Raw genomic sequence first — 15,391 nt, 5'->3', positions numbered from 1 at the left:
GGTTTTTTGAAAATCCCACAGGAATCCAGGCTCCCCAGGGAATTCCCACATTCCCAGGGATGCCCAGCTTGGGATTTTTGGGGTTTCCCGGGCAGAGAATCCTCATTCCTGGATTTTCAGGGATTTGGGAATGCTTGGAGTTCCTGTGAAATTAATTCCTTTTTGGGATTTTTTTCCATTAAATTTCTTTTTTCCAAAAAATTCACGATCCTCAGGATTCCTTCCAGCTCGGGATATTCCATAAATAATTATCTATTATTATTTATTTTATATAATTCCATAAAAACTTCGCTCAATTTCCCAATTCCCGACTCAGCTGCGCCACCTCGTGGCGAATCCAGAAAAACATCAAAATTCCCCGAAAAAAAGGGAAAAAATGGGAAAAAATTCCAAGTTTTTCTTGCTCCAGGTGGGAAAAAACCCAAAGCTTTCTGCGCTAATTAAAAATTCCCAATTAACCCTAATGAAATCCGCATTGCTGGATTTTCAGGGATGTGGGAATGCTTGGAGTTCCAATTAATTCATTTTTGGGGATTTTTTTCCATTAAAAATGTGATTTTCCTGCTTTAAAAGTCCAATCTGTCCATGGGAATAGCAGCATCTCGCTGGGAATTTCTCTCCCTGGTTAATTAATCACTAATTGCCAATAATAATTATAAATCTATTACAAAAACCCACAAATTCAGGAGGAATTATTCCAATATATCCCAATATTTCCTCCAGGAGCAGGAGGTTTGTGGGAATAATTTGAATTATAAAATACAGAATAATTTGAATTATAAATTTCTTACTCTGCTGAAGAAAAGACATCAAAAGGAAGCTGAAAAATCCAACTGGAAAGGAAAAAAAAATCAGCAAAAATCACTTTTCTCCTCCATAATTTCTATTTCTGCATTAATGAACTGAAATATTCCCAATTTTGCTCCTTTTTTTCCCCAAAAAAAGCCCCTCAAAGTCCATTTTTCTCACGGATGTTTATTATGAACAAACATTACAACTCAGCCACTCCCAGTCCTGGAATTCCTGGAATTTCCACAACCTTGGAATCTCCAAAAGGGGAAAAAAGGGGAGAAAATCCCAAAAATTCAGGATTTTTTATGAAAAAAACCCCAAAAATCAATTTATAACGATTTTCCAGGAATTGCAGCCTGGAAATGAAGGGCTGAGATTATTCCAAGATCAAATCCCAAATGGGAATTTGGATTGAATTCCAGGAAATTGGAATTTTCCCTTCAATCCCTTGGGGAAAATCAAACATAAATTGGGTTTTTTGGGAGGTTTTTTGGGTCAAATCTCCACCAAAAAATGGAATAAATATTCCATTCCTAAAGGAAAAGAGCTGGAAAATTATTGGAATTTTCCTGGAATTCACAGGGATTCCTCTCAGCATCCAAAAAATGGAATTGCTTTCAAATCTTCCTCCAAATCCAGGGAAAAAAAACTGGAATTTTGGGGTTTTAACACAATTTTTAGGGAAAAAAAAAAAAAGCAGCACAGCCAGGGTTGAAGCAAAAGGATTTTGTTGATTTTTCACTCCCTGAAAATGAGATTCACCTCCAGGTGGGGCTGAAATCGGATTTTTTGTGCCACAAAAAGGGTTTTATTTCACTTTTCCAGGTGTTTTTCTTGGAGCTGGGTGAGGAAAAGGTCCCGAAATTAATCGAATAAAAAGATTAAATAGTAATAAAAGCAATAAAATAATAATAAAAAGAAATAATCGAGGGCTTTAGAAAGAAATTTTTAATTTCAGTTTTTTTTCCACATCCTCACATCCCTCAGCTGACATCAGGAGGATCAGATTTAGGATTTTTTTTAGTTGAGTTGATCTGATTTTAGGAATTTCTGAGGAATTTTGGGATTTTCTGTGGAATTTTGGGAATTCCTACCCAGAGCAGGGAATTTTTTGTGATGCTCTTGAGTTCTGATTTGAGAATTTTGCTTCAAAATTCAGGAATTTGAGACATTTTAGCCTCAAAATTCAGGAATTTGAGATATTTTTCCTTCAAAATTCATGGGTTGGAGACATTTTTGCCTCAAAATTCAGGAATTTGAGACATTTTGACCTCCAAAATTTGGGATTTTCTGTTCCCAGGGGTCATTCTCACTCCAAAATTTGGGATTTTCCCATTTCCAGGGGTTATTCTCACTCCAAAATTTGGGATTTTCCCATTTCCAGGGGTTATTCTCACTCCAAAATTTGGGATTTTCCCATTTCCAGGGGTTATTCTCACTCCAAAATTTGGGATTTTCCCCATTTCCAGGGTTATTCTCACTCCAAAATTTGGGATTTTCCCATTTCCAGGGTTTATTCTCACTCCAAAATTTGGGATTTTTCCCATTTCCAGGGTTTATTCTCACTCCAAAATTTGGGATTTTCCCATTTCCAGGGGTTATTCTCACTCCAAAATTTGGGATTTTTCCATTTCCAAGGGTTGTTCTCACTCCAAAATTTGCGATTTTCCCATTTCCAGGGGTTATTCTCACTCCAAAATTTGGGATTTTTCCCATTTCCAGGGGTTATTCTCACTCCAAAATTTGGGATTTTCCCCATTCCCAAAACCTGCTGCCACTCCAGCATTTGGGATTTTTCCCTCCCCACTCTAAAATTTGGGATTTTCCCTTCCCAGGCTGTTCCCTCCATCCCAGAGCCTGGAAAAAAAACCACATTTTTGGACACACAAGCGACTCTCCTGGGAGGGAGCAGCTTTATTCTGCACTTCACCTCGAGATGAGAAGGAATTGTTACAATTCACCACCAGAAAAATGAAAAATCTCTGCAAGAACAACTCCAAACCGACCCTGCACGTGGTGATTTCCCACTTTTCCCAAAGTTTTTTGTGGTTTTTTTCCTTCCCAAATAAACCACATTTGGTGGTTTTTTTCCCACTCGTTGGGTCACTGCTGAGTAATGTGGCAGGATGGGTGTTTATTGGGAATAAAAAGAAACAATTTTGGATAAAATCAACCTTTTTTTCCCCCCAAATCCAGGTGGGATCTCTGCTCAGATCCCTGGCCAGGAAAGAAGGGAATTTTCTTCCCCAAGGAAAATCAAAGGTGGAGGAATGGTGGGATTTTAAAAAGTGGTCAAGGGAGTAAAAAAAATGGATTTGCTGGAGATTTCCAGAGCACAGATGGAGGAAAACCCTAAAATCAAAGCACTAAAAATGCAGATTTTCATCAGCAATGCTTTGACTACTCCAAACCTGCTGAACCCAACACAAGCCAGGAGTTTTCCTGTGGAAAAAAAACCTAAATTCCATCCAGAGTCTCCTTTATCCTGCAATTCCCACTGGGGAAGTTTTCCTCTCTCACTCCTGGAGTCAGTGCTCCTCAGCAAGGACTGAATGGAGTAAATAAAAAATGATTCACTTGAGATTTCCAGAGCAGAGATGGAGGAAAACCCTAAAATCAAAGCACTAAAAATGCAGATTTTCATCAGCAATGCTTTGACTTCTCCAAACCTGCTGAACCCAACACAACCCAGGAGTTTCCACATGGAACAAAAACCCCAAATTCCATCCAGAGTCTCATTTATCCTGCAATTCCCATGGGATTTGGCTGTTTCTCCTGCTCACTCCTGGAAGTCAGTGCTCCTCAGCAGATATTTGACTGAATGGAGTAAAAAAATGGATTCACTGGAGATTTCCAGAGCACAGATGGAGGAAAACCCTAAAATCAAAGCACTAAAAATGCAGAGTTTCATCAGTAATGCTTTGACTTCTCCAAACCTGGTTCACTCAACCTACTCCCAACACAGCCCAGGAGTTTCCACATAGAACAAAAACCTCAAATTCCATCCAGAGTCTCCTTTATCCTGCAATCCCATGGGATTTGGCTGTTTTTCCTCCTCACTCCTGGGCTGTGCTCCTCAGCAAGGACTGAATGGAGTAAAAAAGTGGATTCACTGAAGATTCTCAGAGCACAGATGGAACAGAATCTGAAAATCAAAGCACTAAAAATGCAGTTTCTCATCAGTAATGCTTTGATTTCTCAGTGAGGCAAAACCTGAACTTTAACCCAACTTACTCCCAACACAACCCAGGAATTTCCACATGGAACAAAACCCCAAATTCCATCCAGGTGACCACCAAGTCCTGTTTATCCTGCAATCCCATGGGATTTGGCTGTTCCTCTCTCTCACTCCTGGGCTGTGCTCCTCAGCAATGACTGAATGGAGTAAAAAAGTGAATTTGCTGAAGATTCTCAGAGCACAGATGGAGCAGAATCTGAAAATCAAAGCACTAAAAATGCAGAGTTTCATCAGTAATGCTTTGACTTCTCAAAATGTGCTCAACCCAACCTATTCCCAACACAACCCAGGAGTTTCCACATGGAACAAAACCCCAAATTCCATCCAGAGTCTCCTTTATCCTGCAATCCCCACCAGGTCTGGCTGTTTCTCCTCCTCCCTCCTGGGCTGTGCTCTTCAGCAATGACTGAATGGAGTAAAAAAGTGAATTTGCTGAAGATTCTCAGAGCACAGATGGAGCAGAATCTGAAAATCAAAGCACTAAAAACGCAGAGTTTCATCAGTAATGCTTTGACTTCCCAACATCCACCAACTCCTAACACATTCCCAACACAACCCAGGAGTTTCCCACACGGAACAAAAGCCCCCAAATTCCATCCAGGTGCCCACCAAGTCCTGTTTATGCCGCAATGGCAGCGCCGTGGCTGTTCTGCTGCTCACTCCTGGGCTATGCTCCTCAGCACGTACTTGACTGTGTAGGCGAAGGCGGCGAAGCCCACGATGACAAACAAGTTCGCCAGGGCTCCCCCCAAGAGTCCGTGGTTCCTGTGGGGCTGCTGCAGCCCCCCCTGGCCCTGGGGCAGCCCCCCGGGGTGCCCGTTGAGCAGGGCCAGCCCCTGGTGCCCCCCGAGCGCCTCCCCGTCGGGCACCACGTCCGGCAGGGGCAGAGAGGGGGAGCGGCTGCTCGGGGACTGCTGAGCCTGCTGAGCCGCCTGCTGCTGCTGCTGCTGCTGCTGCTTGATCTCCTGGGAGAGAGAGGGGAGAGGAAAGTCAGGGGGATTAGGGGGTTTGGGGGAAATTCGGGGGGAGTTGGGTTTGGGAAAAGAGGAAATTCAGGAGGAGTTGGGTTTGGGAAAAGAGAAAATTCAGTGGGAGTTGGGTTTGGGAAAAGAGGAAATTCAGGGGGATTGGGGTGGGTTGAAATTCAGGAGGTGGCTTTGGGGGAAATTCAGGGGATTGGGGTGGCTTTGGGGAAATTCAGGGGATTAGGGGGTTTGGGGGAATTCGGGGATTGGGGTGGCTTTGGGGAAATTCAGGGGATTGGGGGGTTGGGTTTGGGAAAAGAAAATTCAGGAGGAGTTTGGTTTGGGAGAAGAGGAAATTCAGGAGGAGTTTGGGGTTTGAGAGAAGAGGAAATGCAGGGGGAATTGGGGTGGTTTGGGGTTGGGGGAAATTCAGGGGGATTGGGGTGGGGTGGGTTTGGGAGAAGAGGAAAGAAAATTTAGTAAGATTTGGGGCAGTTTGGGTTTGGGAGAAGAGGTAATTCAGGAGGAGTTGGGTTTGGGAAAGAGAAAATTCAGGGGCAGTTGGGATGGTTTGGGGGGAATTCAGGAGGATTGGGGTGGTTTGGGTTTGGGAAAAGAGGAAATTTAGGGGGAGTCGCGTTTGGGAAAAGAGAAAATTCAGTGGGAGTTGGGGTGGTTTGGGTTTGGGAGAAGAGGAAATTCAGTGGGAGTTGGGGTGGTTTGGGAGAAGGGGAAATTCAGTGGGAGTTGGTTTGGGAGAAGAGGAAATGCAGTGGGACTTGGGGTGGGTTGGGAGGAAATTCAGGGGGTTGGAGTGGTTTGGGTTTGGGAGGAAATTCAGGGGGATTGGGGTGGGGTGGGTTTGGGAGAAGAGGAAAGAAAATTTAGTGGGAGTTGGGGCAGTTTGGGAGAAGAGGTAATTCAGGGGGAGCCGGGTTTGGGAGAAGAGGAAATTCAGGTGGAGTTGGGGTGGGTTGGGGTTTGGGAAAAGAGAAAATTCAGGGGGAGTTGGGTTTGGGAGAAGAGGAAATTCAGGGGGAGTTGGGTTTGGGAAAAGAGGAAATTCAGTGGGAGTTGGGGTGGTTTGGATTTGGGAGAAGATTCAGTTGGGAGTTGGGATGGTTTGGGGGGATTTGGGAGTTGTTGGGATGGTTTGGGTGTTTTGGCTTCAAGGTGAACAAACAGAGCTCCAGGCTGGGAAAATCCCAAGCAGATCTCCAGGAGGAGCTGAAGAATCAGGGAAAATGGAATTCTTGTGGGAATAAGGAATAAATCATAATTCCCTTACCTCCACCACGTCAGGGAAAAGCTCACAGAAGACTTTGTCTTTTAAATTAAACGCTAAGCTCTGTGCAGCCAGCTGCCTTTTCTGGGGAGGAAATGGACATTGATCAGCAGCTGGAGAAAAATTCAGTGATTTATTGCAATCCCACACCTGACTGCCCAGCAGAAACCTCCAAAAAATGTGTTTGGAACATTGAAAATGTCAAATTTGGGAGGATTGTCCTCTAAAATAGATGTTTATAGATAGAAATATTCTTCAAAATAGATGTTTATAGATCTAGGTATTCACTAAAACAGACATTTATAGATATAGAGATATATTGTCTAAAATAGACATATTTATAAATATAAACATTCTCTAAAATAGATATTTATAGATAGATATTCTCTAAAATAAACATTTAGAGATAGAAATATTCTCTAAAACAGCTGTTTATACTTATAAATAGTCTGTAAAATACATGTTTATAGATAAAAGATATTCTCTAAAACAGGTATTTATAGATATAGATATTCTCCAAAACAGATGTTTACAGATATAAATATTCTGTAAAATAGATATTTATAGATATAAATATCCTCTAAAACAGGTATTTACAGATACAAATATTCCCTAAAAGAGATGTTTGCAGACATAAAGGATGGTACTGTTGATCCTACGGGATCAGGGCTCTAGCAGAGAGCAAAACCCCAAACACCCTGAGATTTCCCAACTCCCCAAACCCCAAACCCCCAACTCCCCACATCCCCAAATTCCCAACTCCCCAAACCCCCAACTCCCCACATTCCCAAATCCCCAACTCCTCAAATCCCAACTCCCCAAATCCCAAACCCCAAATCCCCACTCCCCAAACCCCCAACATCCCAACTCCCCAAACCCTCAACTCCCCAACTCCCCACACACCCAATTACCCACTCCCCAAACCCCCAACTCCCCAAGCCCCAAATCCAACTCCCCGAATCCCAAATTCCCAACTCCCCAAACCCCAAATTCCCAAATTCAAGTTCCCAAACCCCAACTCCCCAAACCCCAAATCCCCAACTCCCCAAATTCCCAAATCCCAACTCCCCAAAACCCCAAACTCCCAAATCCCCAAACCCCCAACTCCCCACATCCCAAACCCCCAAATCCCCAAACCCCAACCCCACCCCAAACCCCAAACCCAAACCCCAAAACCCAACCCCAAACCCAACCCCCAAACCCCAAACCCCCAACTCCCCACATCCCAAACCCCCAAATCCCCAAATCCCAACATCCCAACTCACCAAACCCCAAATTCCCAAATCCCCAAAATCCCAACTCTCCAAACCCCAAATCCCCCAACTCCCCACATTCCCAACTCCTCAAATCCCAATCCCCAAGTCCCAACTCTCCAAACCCCTAACTCCCCAATTCCAAATCCCCCAACTCCCCCAACTCCCCAAACCCCAACCCCCAAATTCCAGTTCCCAAATCCCCAACCCCAAACCCCGCAGACTGACGGTGAACTCGGAGGTCTCGATGCTGCCCAGGGTTGGTCCTTTCTCCACCATGAAGCTGAGCAGCCCAGTGAGGATGGTGGACACTGACCAGGCTGGGTTCCACGTGTCGGGGTGGAAATCCGTGATGGACAGACACAGCCTGCCAAAATACCCCAAAACACCCTAAAATCAGCAGCAGGGGGTGGAAATCCGTGATGGACAGACACAGCCTGCCAAAAAACACCCCAAAAACACCCCAAAATCAGCAGCAGGGGGTGGAAATCCGTGATGGACAGACACAGCCTGCCAAAAACACCCAAAAACACCCCAAAATCAGCAGCAGGGGGTGGAAATCCGTGATGGACAGACACAGCCTGCCCCAAAAACAGCCCAAAACCACCCCAGAAATACCCCAAAATCAGGATCTGGGGGTGGAAATCTGTGATGGACAGACACAGCCTGCCAAAAACACCCCAAAAACATCCCAAAACACCCCAAAATCAGCACCAGGGGGTGGAAATCCGTGATGGACAGACACAGCCTGCCAAAATACCCCAAAAACAGCCCAAAACACCCCAAAATCAGCACCAGGGGGTGGAAATCCGTGATGGACAGACACAGCCTGCCAAAAACACCCAAAAACACCCTAAAATCAGCACCTGGGGGTGGAAATCCGTGATGGACAGACACAGCCTGCCAAAATACCCCAAAACACCCCAAAACCACCCCAAAATCAGCATCAGGGGGTGGAAATCCGTGATGAACAGACACAGCCTGCCAAAAACACCCCAAAACACCCTAAAATCAGGATCTGGGGGTGGAAATCTGTGATGGACAGACACAGCCTGCCAAAAACACCCCAAAAACACCCCAAAATCAGCACCAGGGGGTTTAGAAATGAGGAAATGGAGAGACACAACCTGCCCAAAACACCCCAAAAACACCCCAAAAACCACCCCAAAATCAGCAGCAGGGAAATGAGGGATTAGAGAGACACAGCCTGCCCAAAACACCCCAAAATCAGGACCTGGGGGTGGAAATCCATGATGGACAGACACAGCCTGCCAAAATATCCCAAAAACATCCCAAAACACCCTAAAATCAGCACCAGGGGGTGGAAATCCGTGATGGACAGACACAGCCTGCCAAAAACACCCCAAAAACACCCCAAAATCAGCATCAGGGAAATGAGGCAAGGGAGAGACACAAAAACACCCCAAAAATTGGGATTAGGGGGTTGGGACATAAGGGATTAGAGAGACACAACCTGCCCAAAAACATCCCAAAACCACCTCAAAACCACCCCAAAATCAGGATCAGGGAAATGAGGGATTGGAGACAAACAACCTGCCCCAAAAACCACCCCAAACCACCCCAAAATCAGCATCAGGAGTTGGGAAGGATGGAATTGTCAGAGGTGGAAATGCTGACCTGGTGTTGCATTTAAACCTTCCGTTGGGGGTGATCATATAAATACTGGGAGGTTTGAAGGGGAATTCTCGGGGGAATATTAGCTTGCCGTGGTAGTAGCCACCTGGGGAACACAGAGAGGGAGAAATTCAGGATTTTGTATCTAGAAAAAGGTCTGAAATAGGCCAAAATGGGGTGGAAATTAAATAAAAATTAAATTAAATAAAAGCTGCTGCTTTATTCCTTCTCCCTCTCCCACTAAGAGAGCAAATTCTTCCATCTGCAGAGATTTTATATCAAGATAAAGGCCTAAAATACCCAAAATTGGGTAAAAGTTAAATAAAAATTGAATTAAATTAACCCCTCTGCTTTAGTCTTTCTCCCCTTCTTACTAAAGAGATCAAACTCTTTCACCTGCAGCACAAAGAGAGATTTTATATCGAGATAAAGTCCTAAAACACCCAAAAATTGGGTTAAATAAACTCCTCTGCTTTATTCTTTCTCCCCTTCTTACTAAAGAGAGCAAATTCTTCCACCTGCAGAGATTGTACATCGAGATAAAGGCCTAAAATACCCCAAAATTGGATGAAAATTAATAAAAATTTAATTAAATAAACCCCTCTGCCTTATTCCTTCTCCTCTTCTTACTAAAGACATCAAACTGTTCCACCTGCAGCACACAGAGAGATTTTATATCAAGATAAAGTCCTTAAATACCCCAAAAAATGAGTAAAAATTAAATGAAAATTCGAGATGAAGTCCTAAAATGCCCCAAAATTGGGTTAAATAAAGCTCTCCAAAATGTATTTAATCCAGTCCAAATTGCACATTTTGTCAGGAACTAACTGAAGAATCCAAATTGAAAAGGCATTTTCAGAAGCCACTGGGAAATATCTGACTGGAACAAATTAATGAAGTTTTTCTATTTCAATCTTTCTCCAGAAAACTTCCTGAAGAGAATTTTAATCCAAATAAAAAAGATCCCAAATATTCCTCAGAATAAAGAATATTTTGGTGATAAAAACAGGACTTTTGGACATTATCTTTCCCACAGAACTCGCTCCAAAACCTTCAGCAATTTAATCAGAATATTTGCCTTCAGTTGAACCTGAATTTGATTTAATTAAATTTGATAACAGCAAAATGATTGGCAGCAGCATCATGATTTCTTTCTCTCTTCTCCACAGGTCTGAGATGGCTCTGGAAGGTTTTGGAGCTCTTTTCTGTGGGGTTTTTTTGCTCCTTTTCAACCCCCTGGAATTCCTGAGCCTGGGTTCAGCCAGGGTTTTAAAAAAAGGGTTTTAAAAACAGCCAGGGTTTTTAAAAAAAAGGGTTTTACCTTCGTAGGGAGTCAGCTCAGGCCCTCGAACCACGTAGTGCCTGCAAAGAGAGGGGAAATGGAACACTGGGGAAGCAGGAAAACCCCAAAAATGAGCATCAGCCTCGGGCAGAGGTTCCTCCTCCACCTCCCCGAAGGCAGGGGGAGAGGCAGGCTGGATGGCCTGGGAGAGGATGTTCTGGCCTGGGAGAGGAAAAATCCATCCTAAATCCCATCTCTACTGATTTCCGGCTGAATTCCCACCCCAAATAATTCCCATCTTGATTCTCATCCTGATTCCCATCCCAATTCATTCCCATCTCGATTGATTTCCATCCAATTCCCACCCCAAGTAATTCCCATCCTGATTCCCATCCCGATTGATTTCCATCTCAATTCCTACCCCAAATAATTCCCATCTTCATTCCCATCCTGATTCATTCCCATCCTGATTCCCATCCCAATTCATTCCCATCTCGACTGATTTCCATCTCGATTCCCACCCCAAGTAATTCCCATCTTGATTCATTCCCATCCCGATTGATTTCCATCTCAATTCCTACCCCAAATAATTCCCATCTTGATTCATTCCCATCCTGATTCCCATCTTGATTGATTTCCATCTGAATTCCTACCCCAAATAATTCCCATCTTGATTCCCATCCTGATTCCCATCCCAATTCATTCCCATCCCAATTCCCACCCCAAGTAATTCCCATCTTGATTCCCATCCCAATTCATTCCCCTCTTGATTGATTTCCATCTGAATTCCCACCAAATAATTCCCACCCTGATTCCCATCTTGATTCCCATCCCAATTCCCATCTCAATTGATTCCCATCTCAATTCCCACCCCAAATAATTCCCACCCTGATTAATTCCCATCCCGACTGTCATCCTGACTCCCAACCTGATAAATTCCCATCTTAACTGCCACCCAATTCCCATCTCAATTCATTCCCATCCTGATTCCTATTCTGATTCCCACCCCAAATAATTCCCACCCCGATTCCCATCTCGATTAATTCCCACCTCAATTCCCACCCCAATTAATTCCCACCCCAATATCCACCTCAATTCCCACTCCAATTCCCACTGCAATAATTTCCATTGCAATTAATTCCCGTCGCAATTAATTCCCATCTCCATTCCCATCCCAACCAACTTCCATCCCAATTCATTCCCACCCCAATCAATTCCCATCCCAATATCCACCCCAATCAATTCCCATCCCTATTAATTCCCATCCCAATATCCACCCTGATTAATTCCCCCTGGGACTGGAATGCTGACCATTCCAGGACGTTGGAGGGCAGGGGCTCAATCAATCAATCAATCAATTCCCAATCAATAATCAATAATCAATCAATCAATGCTGACCATTCCAGGATGTTGGAGGGCAGGGGCTCAATCAATCAATCAATCAATCATCAGTCAATCAATAATCAATAATCAATCAATGAATGCTGACCATTCCAGGATGTTGGAGGGCAGGGGCTCAATCAATCAATCAATTCCCAATCAATAATCAATAATCAATGCTGACCATTCCAGGATGTTGGAGGGCAGGGGCTCAATCAATCAATCAATCAATCAATTCCCAATCAATAATCAATAATCAATAATCAATAATCAATGAATGCTGACCATTCCAGGATGTTGGAGGGCAGGGGCTCAGCACAGATGTAAGGCACTGGATCCCAATCAATTCCCAATCAATAATCAATAATCAATCAATCAATAATCAATAAATGCTGACCATTCCAGGATGTTGGAGGGCAGGGGCTCAGCACAGATGTAAGGCACTGGATCCTTCTTGATCCTCAGGTAATCTTGTTTCAGCCTCTGGGTCGCTGTGGTTGGTGCTCTCTTGGTGCTGGTGTTGCTCATCTAATTGGGAATAATTCATTAATAAGTTAATTAGTGGCACAGGAATTCAGGGAGGCTGCAAAAGCCACTTTACAGACTAGATTTGAAATGGGAATTGAGTTATCTTGGTTTTTAGGAAGCAAAATAAAATCCCAAGTGAGCTCTGACCTGGGTGATCCCTGGGATCCTGAGGTGTTTTATTCCCTATGTATTTATTTATATTTTTAATATATTTCTATGTATATATCTATAATATATATTTACATATATGATATATAACACATACTTATATACATTTATATCTATAAATACATATCTATAATATATATTTACATATATAATATATAACACATATTTATATACATTTTATATATAGATATAGATATAGATATATAATATATATTTACATATATAATAAAACACATATTTATATACATTTTATATCTATAAATATATATAATATATATACATATATAATATATAACATTTATATACATTTTTATATATCGATATATATAGATAATCATAAAAACCACAAAACACAAAACATATTTATTTACATTTATATATATATATATATAATATATATTTACATATATAACATATAACACATATTTATATACATTATATATATAAATATATCTATAATATATATTTGCATATATAATATGTAACACATATTTATATACATTTTATATATATAAATATATATATATAATACATATTTACGTATATAATATATAACACATATTTATATACATTTATATAGATATAATATATATCTATAACATATATTTACATATATAATATATAACACATATTTATATACATTTTATATATATAAACATATCTATAATACATATTTACATATATAATATATAACACATATTTATATACATTATATATATAAATATATCTATAATACATATTTACATATATAACATATAACACATATTTATATACATTATATACATATATATCTTTCCCTAGTCAGCTTTACCATTAATTACATAAATTTAAATAACTTGCCCCAGTTTAAACTCAATTAATTTGCTTTTTTTACAATTCTCTGAACTAAACACCAAACAAGACCCAGCAAGAGGCTAACTGGGTACTGGAGTATTTTGAATTTCTGATTATTTCCTGCAGCTCAGTGAGATTTCAATTCCCTGCTGAATTACAGGACAAAGGAACCATCATTGCCCTAATTAACCTACACAACACACAGCAATTAACAGCTGCTGATTAATTAACTTTCCCCACAAGTCTGAGTTGTTTGGTTTCACACCAGGAAATTAAAGCAGAATTTAAAATATAAAGCAAAGTCTCCAATATGACATCAAATGATATTAAATTCCTATAACTCTCTGTATTTCTTTATCACAAACAGGTAAAATTTATTAGGAAAATAACATTTAAACCATAAGTTTTAATTGGTCAAACATTCAAGTTCAACTCAGAATAAATTCGTTTAACCTGAATTTTGGCAGAATTGCTCCAAACCTGTAATTTTTGTTTTAAGTCACACTTCTTGAAATCATAAAATAGTTTTTTTTCTTCTAAATAAGCTTGCTTCGACTTTAAAAAATAAATATTTTTATTCTAAAACAATCTGACGCCTATCCCACAGCCACCCTCACCATGGGGGGTAAAAAAAACCCGAATATTTTAATTATTGGGATTTTAACACTCCTCAAAGCCTCCCGTGGAAGAATATTTACATACAAAAGGCGGAAAATAAATCCTAACTTCCCACCTGGATAAGAACACAACGGAACAGGAGAAGTGAGGGAGAACGAGAGGAGGAAGAGGGAGGGAAGGAGTGAGGGAGAGAGAGGAAAAAGGGGGAAAAATGGGAAAAAAGGGGAGAAAAAATGGGAAAAAAGGGGGAAAAGGGGGAAAAGGAGGGAAAGAGGAGAGTGAAGAAGGGAGGGAATGAAAAGGAGAACGGGAAAGGGGAAGAGGGAAAAGGAATGGAGAGAGCGAGAGGGAAAAAGAGGAAATGGAGAGAGGGAAGAGGGGAAAGAGGAAGGGAGAGAGGGAAGGGGAGAGGGGAAGGGAGGGAGGGAAGGAGGAGAGAGAAAAAGGAGAAAGGAGCTGGGAAAGGAGGGAAGGAGAAGGAGAAGGAGAAGGAGAAGGAGAAGGAGAAGGAGAAGGAGAAGGAGAAGGAAAGGGAAGGAGCTGGGAAGGAGGGAAGGGGAAGGGAGCAGAAGGAGAAAGGAGCTGGGAAGGAAGGAAGGAAGGAGGAGGAAAGGGAGGAAGAAAAAGGAGCAAGGAGCTGGAAAGGAGGGAAGGAGAAGGAGCAAGGAGCTGGGAAGCGGAGAGAAGGAGGAGGGAAGGAGCAGCAGAGCGGCGCTGAGGGCGCACACAGGCAGGCAGCCCGCCCGTCCCTCCGCCCGCTGCCGGGACAGCTCTGGCTCACCTCTCCTTGGCCGCCAGCCCCGGGCGGCCCCTCGCTCCCTCCGTCCCGCCCGGCGGAGCAGGCAGCAGGCGGAGGAGCGCCGCGCCGGGCCGGGCCGGGCCGGGCGGACAGCGGGCGGGCAGCGGCGGCGCTACCCTGCCTCCGGCCAAGATGGCGGGCGGGCGGCGCTTCCGGCCAGCAGCGGGCACTGCGCCGCCTTCCGGTTCCGGAACGCCTTCCGGTTCCGGCTGGGCGGCGTGGCGGGAACGCTGAGGGGAGGAAGGGCTGAGGGAGGAAGGAAGGGCTGAGGGGAGGATGGAGAGGCTGAGGAGGGGAGGAAGGAAAGGCTGAGAGAGGAAAGGCTGAGGAGGGGAGGGAGGAGAGGCTGAGGGAGGAAGGAAGGGCTGAGGGGAGAAATGAAAGGCTGAGGGGAGGAGAGGCTGAGGGAGAAAAGGCTGAGGGGAGGAAAGGGAGAGAGGAGGGAGGAAAGGGAGAGAGGAGGGAGGAAAGGGAGAGAGGAGGGAGGAAAGGCTGAGGGGAGGAAAGGGAGAGAGGAGGGAGGAAAGGCTGAGGGGAGGAAGGAAAGGCTATGGGGAGGAATGGCCGAGGGAAGGAAAGGCTGAGGGAAGATGGAAGGGCTGAGGGGAGGAGAG

The 15,391-nt window shown here is 43.1% G+C and overlaps 1 protein-coding gene across 2 annotated transcripts; it reads right to left on the bottom strand.

Annotated features, from left to right (window-relative positions):
* Nucleotides 1-2,686: 2,686 nt before the first annotated feature.
* On the bottom strand, nucleotides 2,687-14,934 carry UBE2J2 (ubiquitin conjugating enzyme E2 J2). Of its 2 annotated transcripts, none has more exons than XM_085079781.1 (8): nucleotides 14,760-14,934; nucleotides 12,228-12,358; nucleotides 10,490-10,530; nucleotides 9,172-9,274; nucleotides 7,762-7,900; nucleotides 6,284-6,364; nucleotides 4,023-4,992; nucleotides 2,687-3,742 (listed from the first exon to the last, which is right to left on the bottom strand). In XM_085079781.1, the coding sequence occupies exons 2-7, from the start codon at nucleotides 12,356-12,358 to the stop codon at nucleotides 4,687-4,689; spliced, it is 801 nt and encodes a 266-aa protein (XP_084935907.1). In that variant the 5' UTR covers nucleotides 14,760-14,934; the 3' UTR covers nucleotides 2,687-3,742; nucleotides 4,023-4,686. The 2 variants fall into 2 exon arrangements, with proteins under 2 accessions (XP_084935907.1, XP_084935906.1); XM_085079780.1 differs by having other exon boundaries at nucleotides 4,023-4,995; nucleotides 14,760-14,933.
* Nucleotides 14,935-15,391: the final 457 nt, after the last annotated feature.

The sequence above is a fragment of the Lichenostomus cassidix genome, chromosome 21 (genome assembly GCF_008360975.1).
Source record: "Lichenostomus cassidix isolate B80296 chromosome 21, HeHo_3.0, whole genome shotgun sequence".
In the NCBI taxonomy this organism is placed as follows: Eukaryota; Metazoa; Chordata; class Aves; order Passeriformes; family Meliphagidae; genus Lichenostomus; species Lichenostomus cassidix.
The sequence above is the reverse complement of the archived record's forward strand: the minus strand, read 5'-3'. Positions and strand labels throughout refer to the sequence as shown.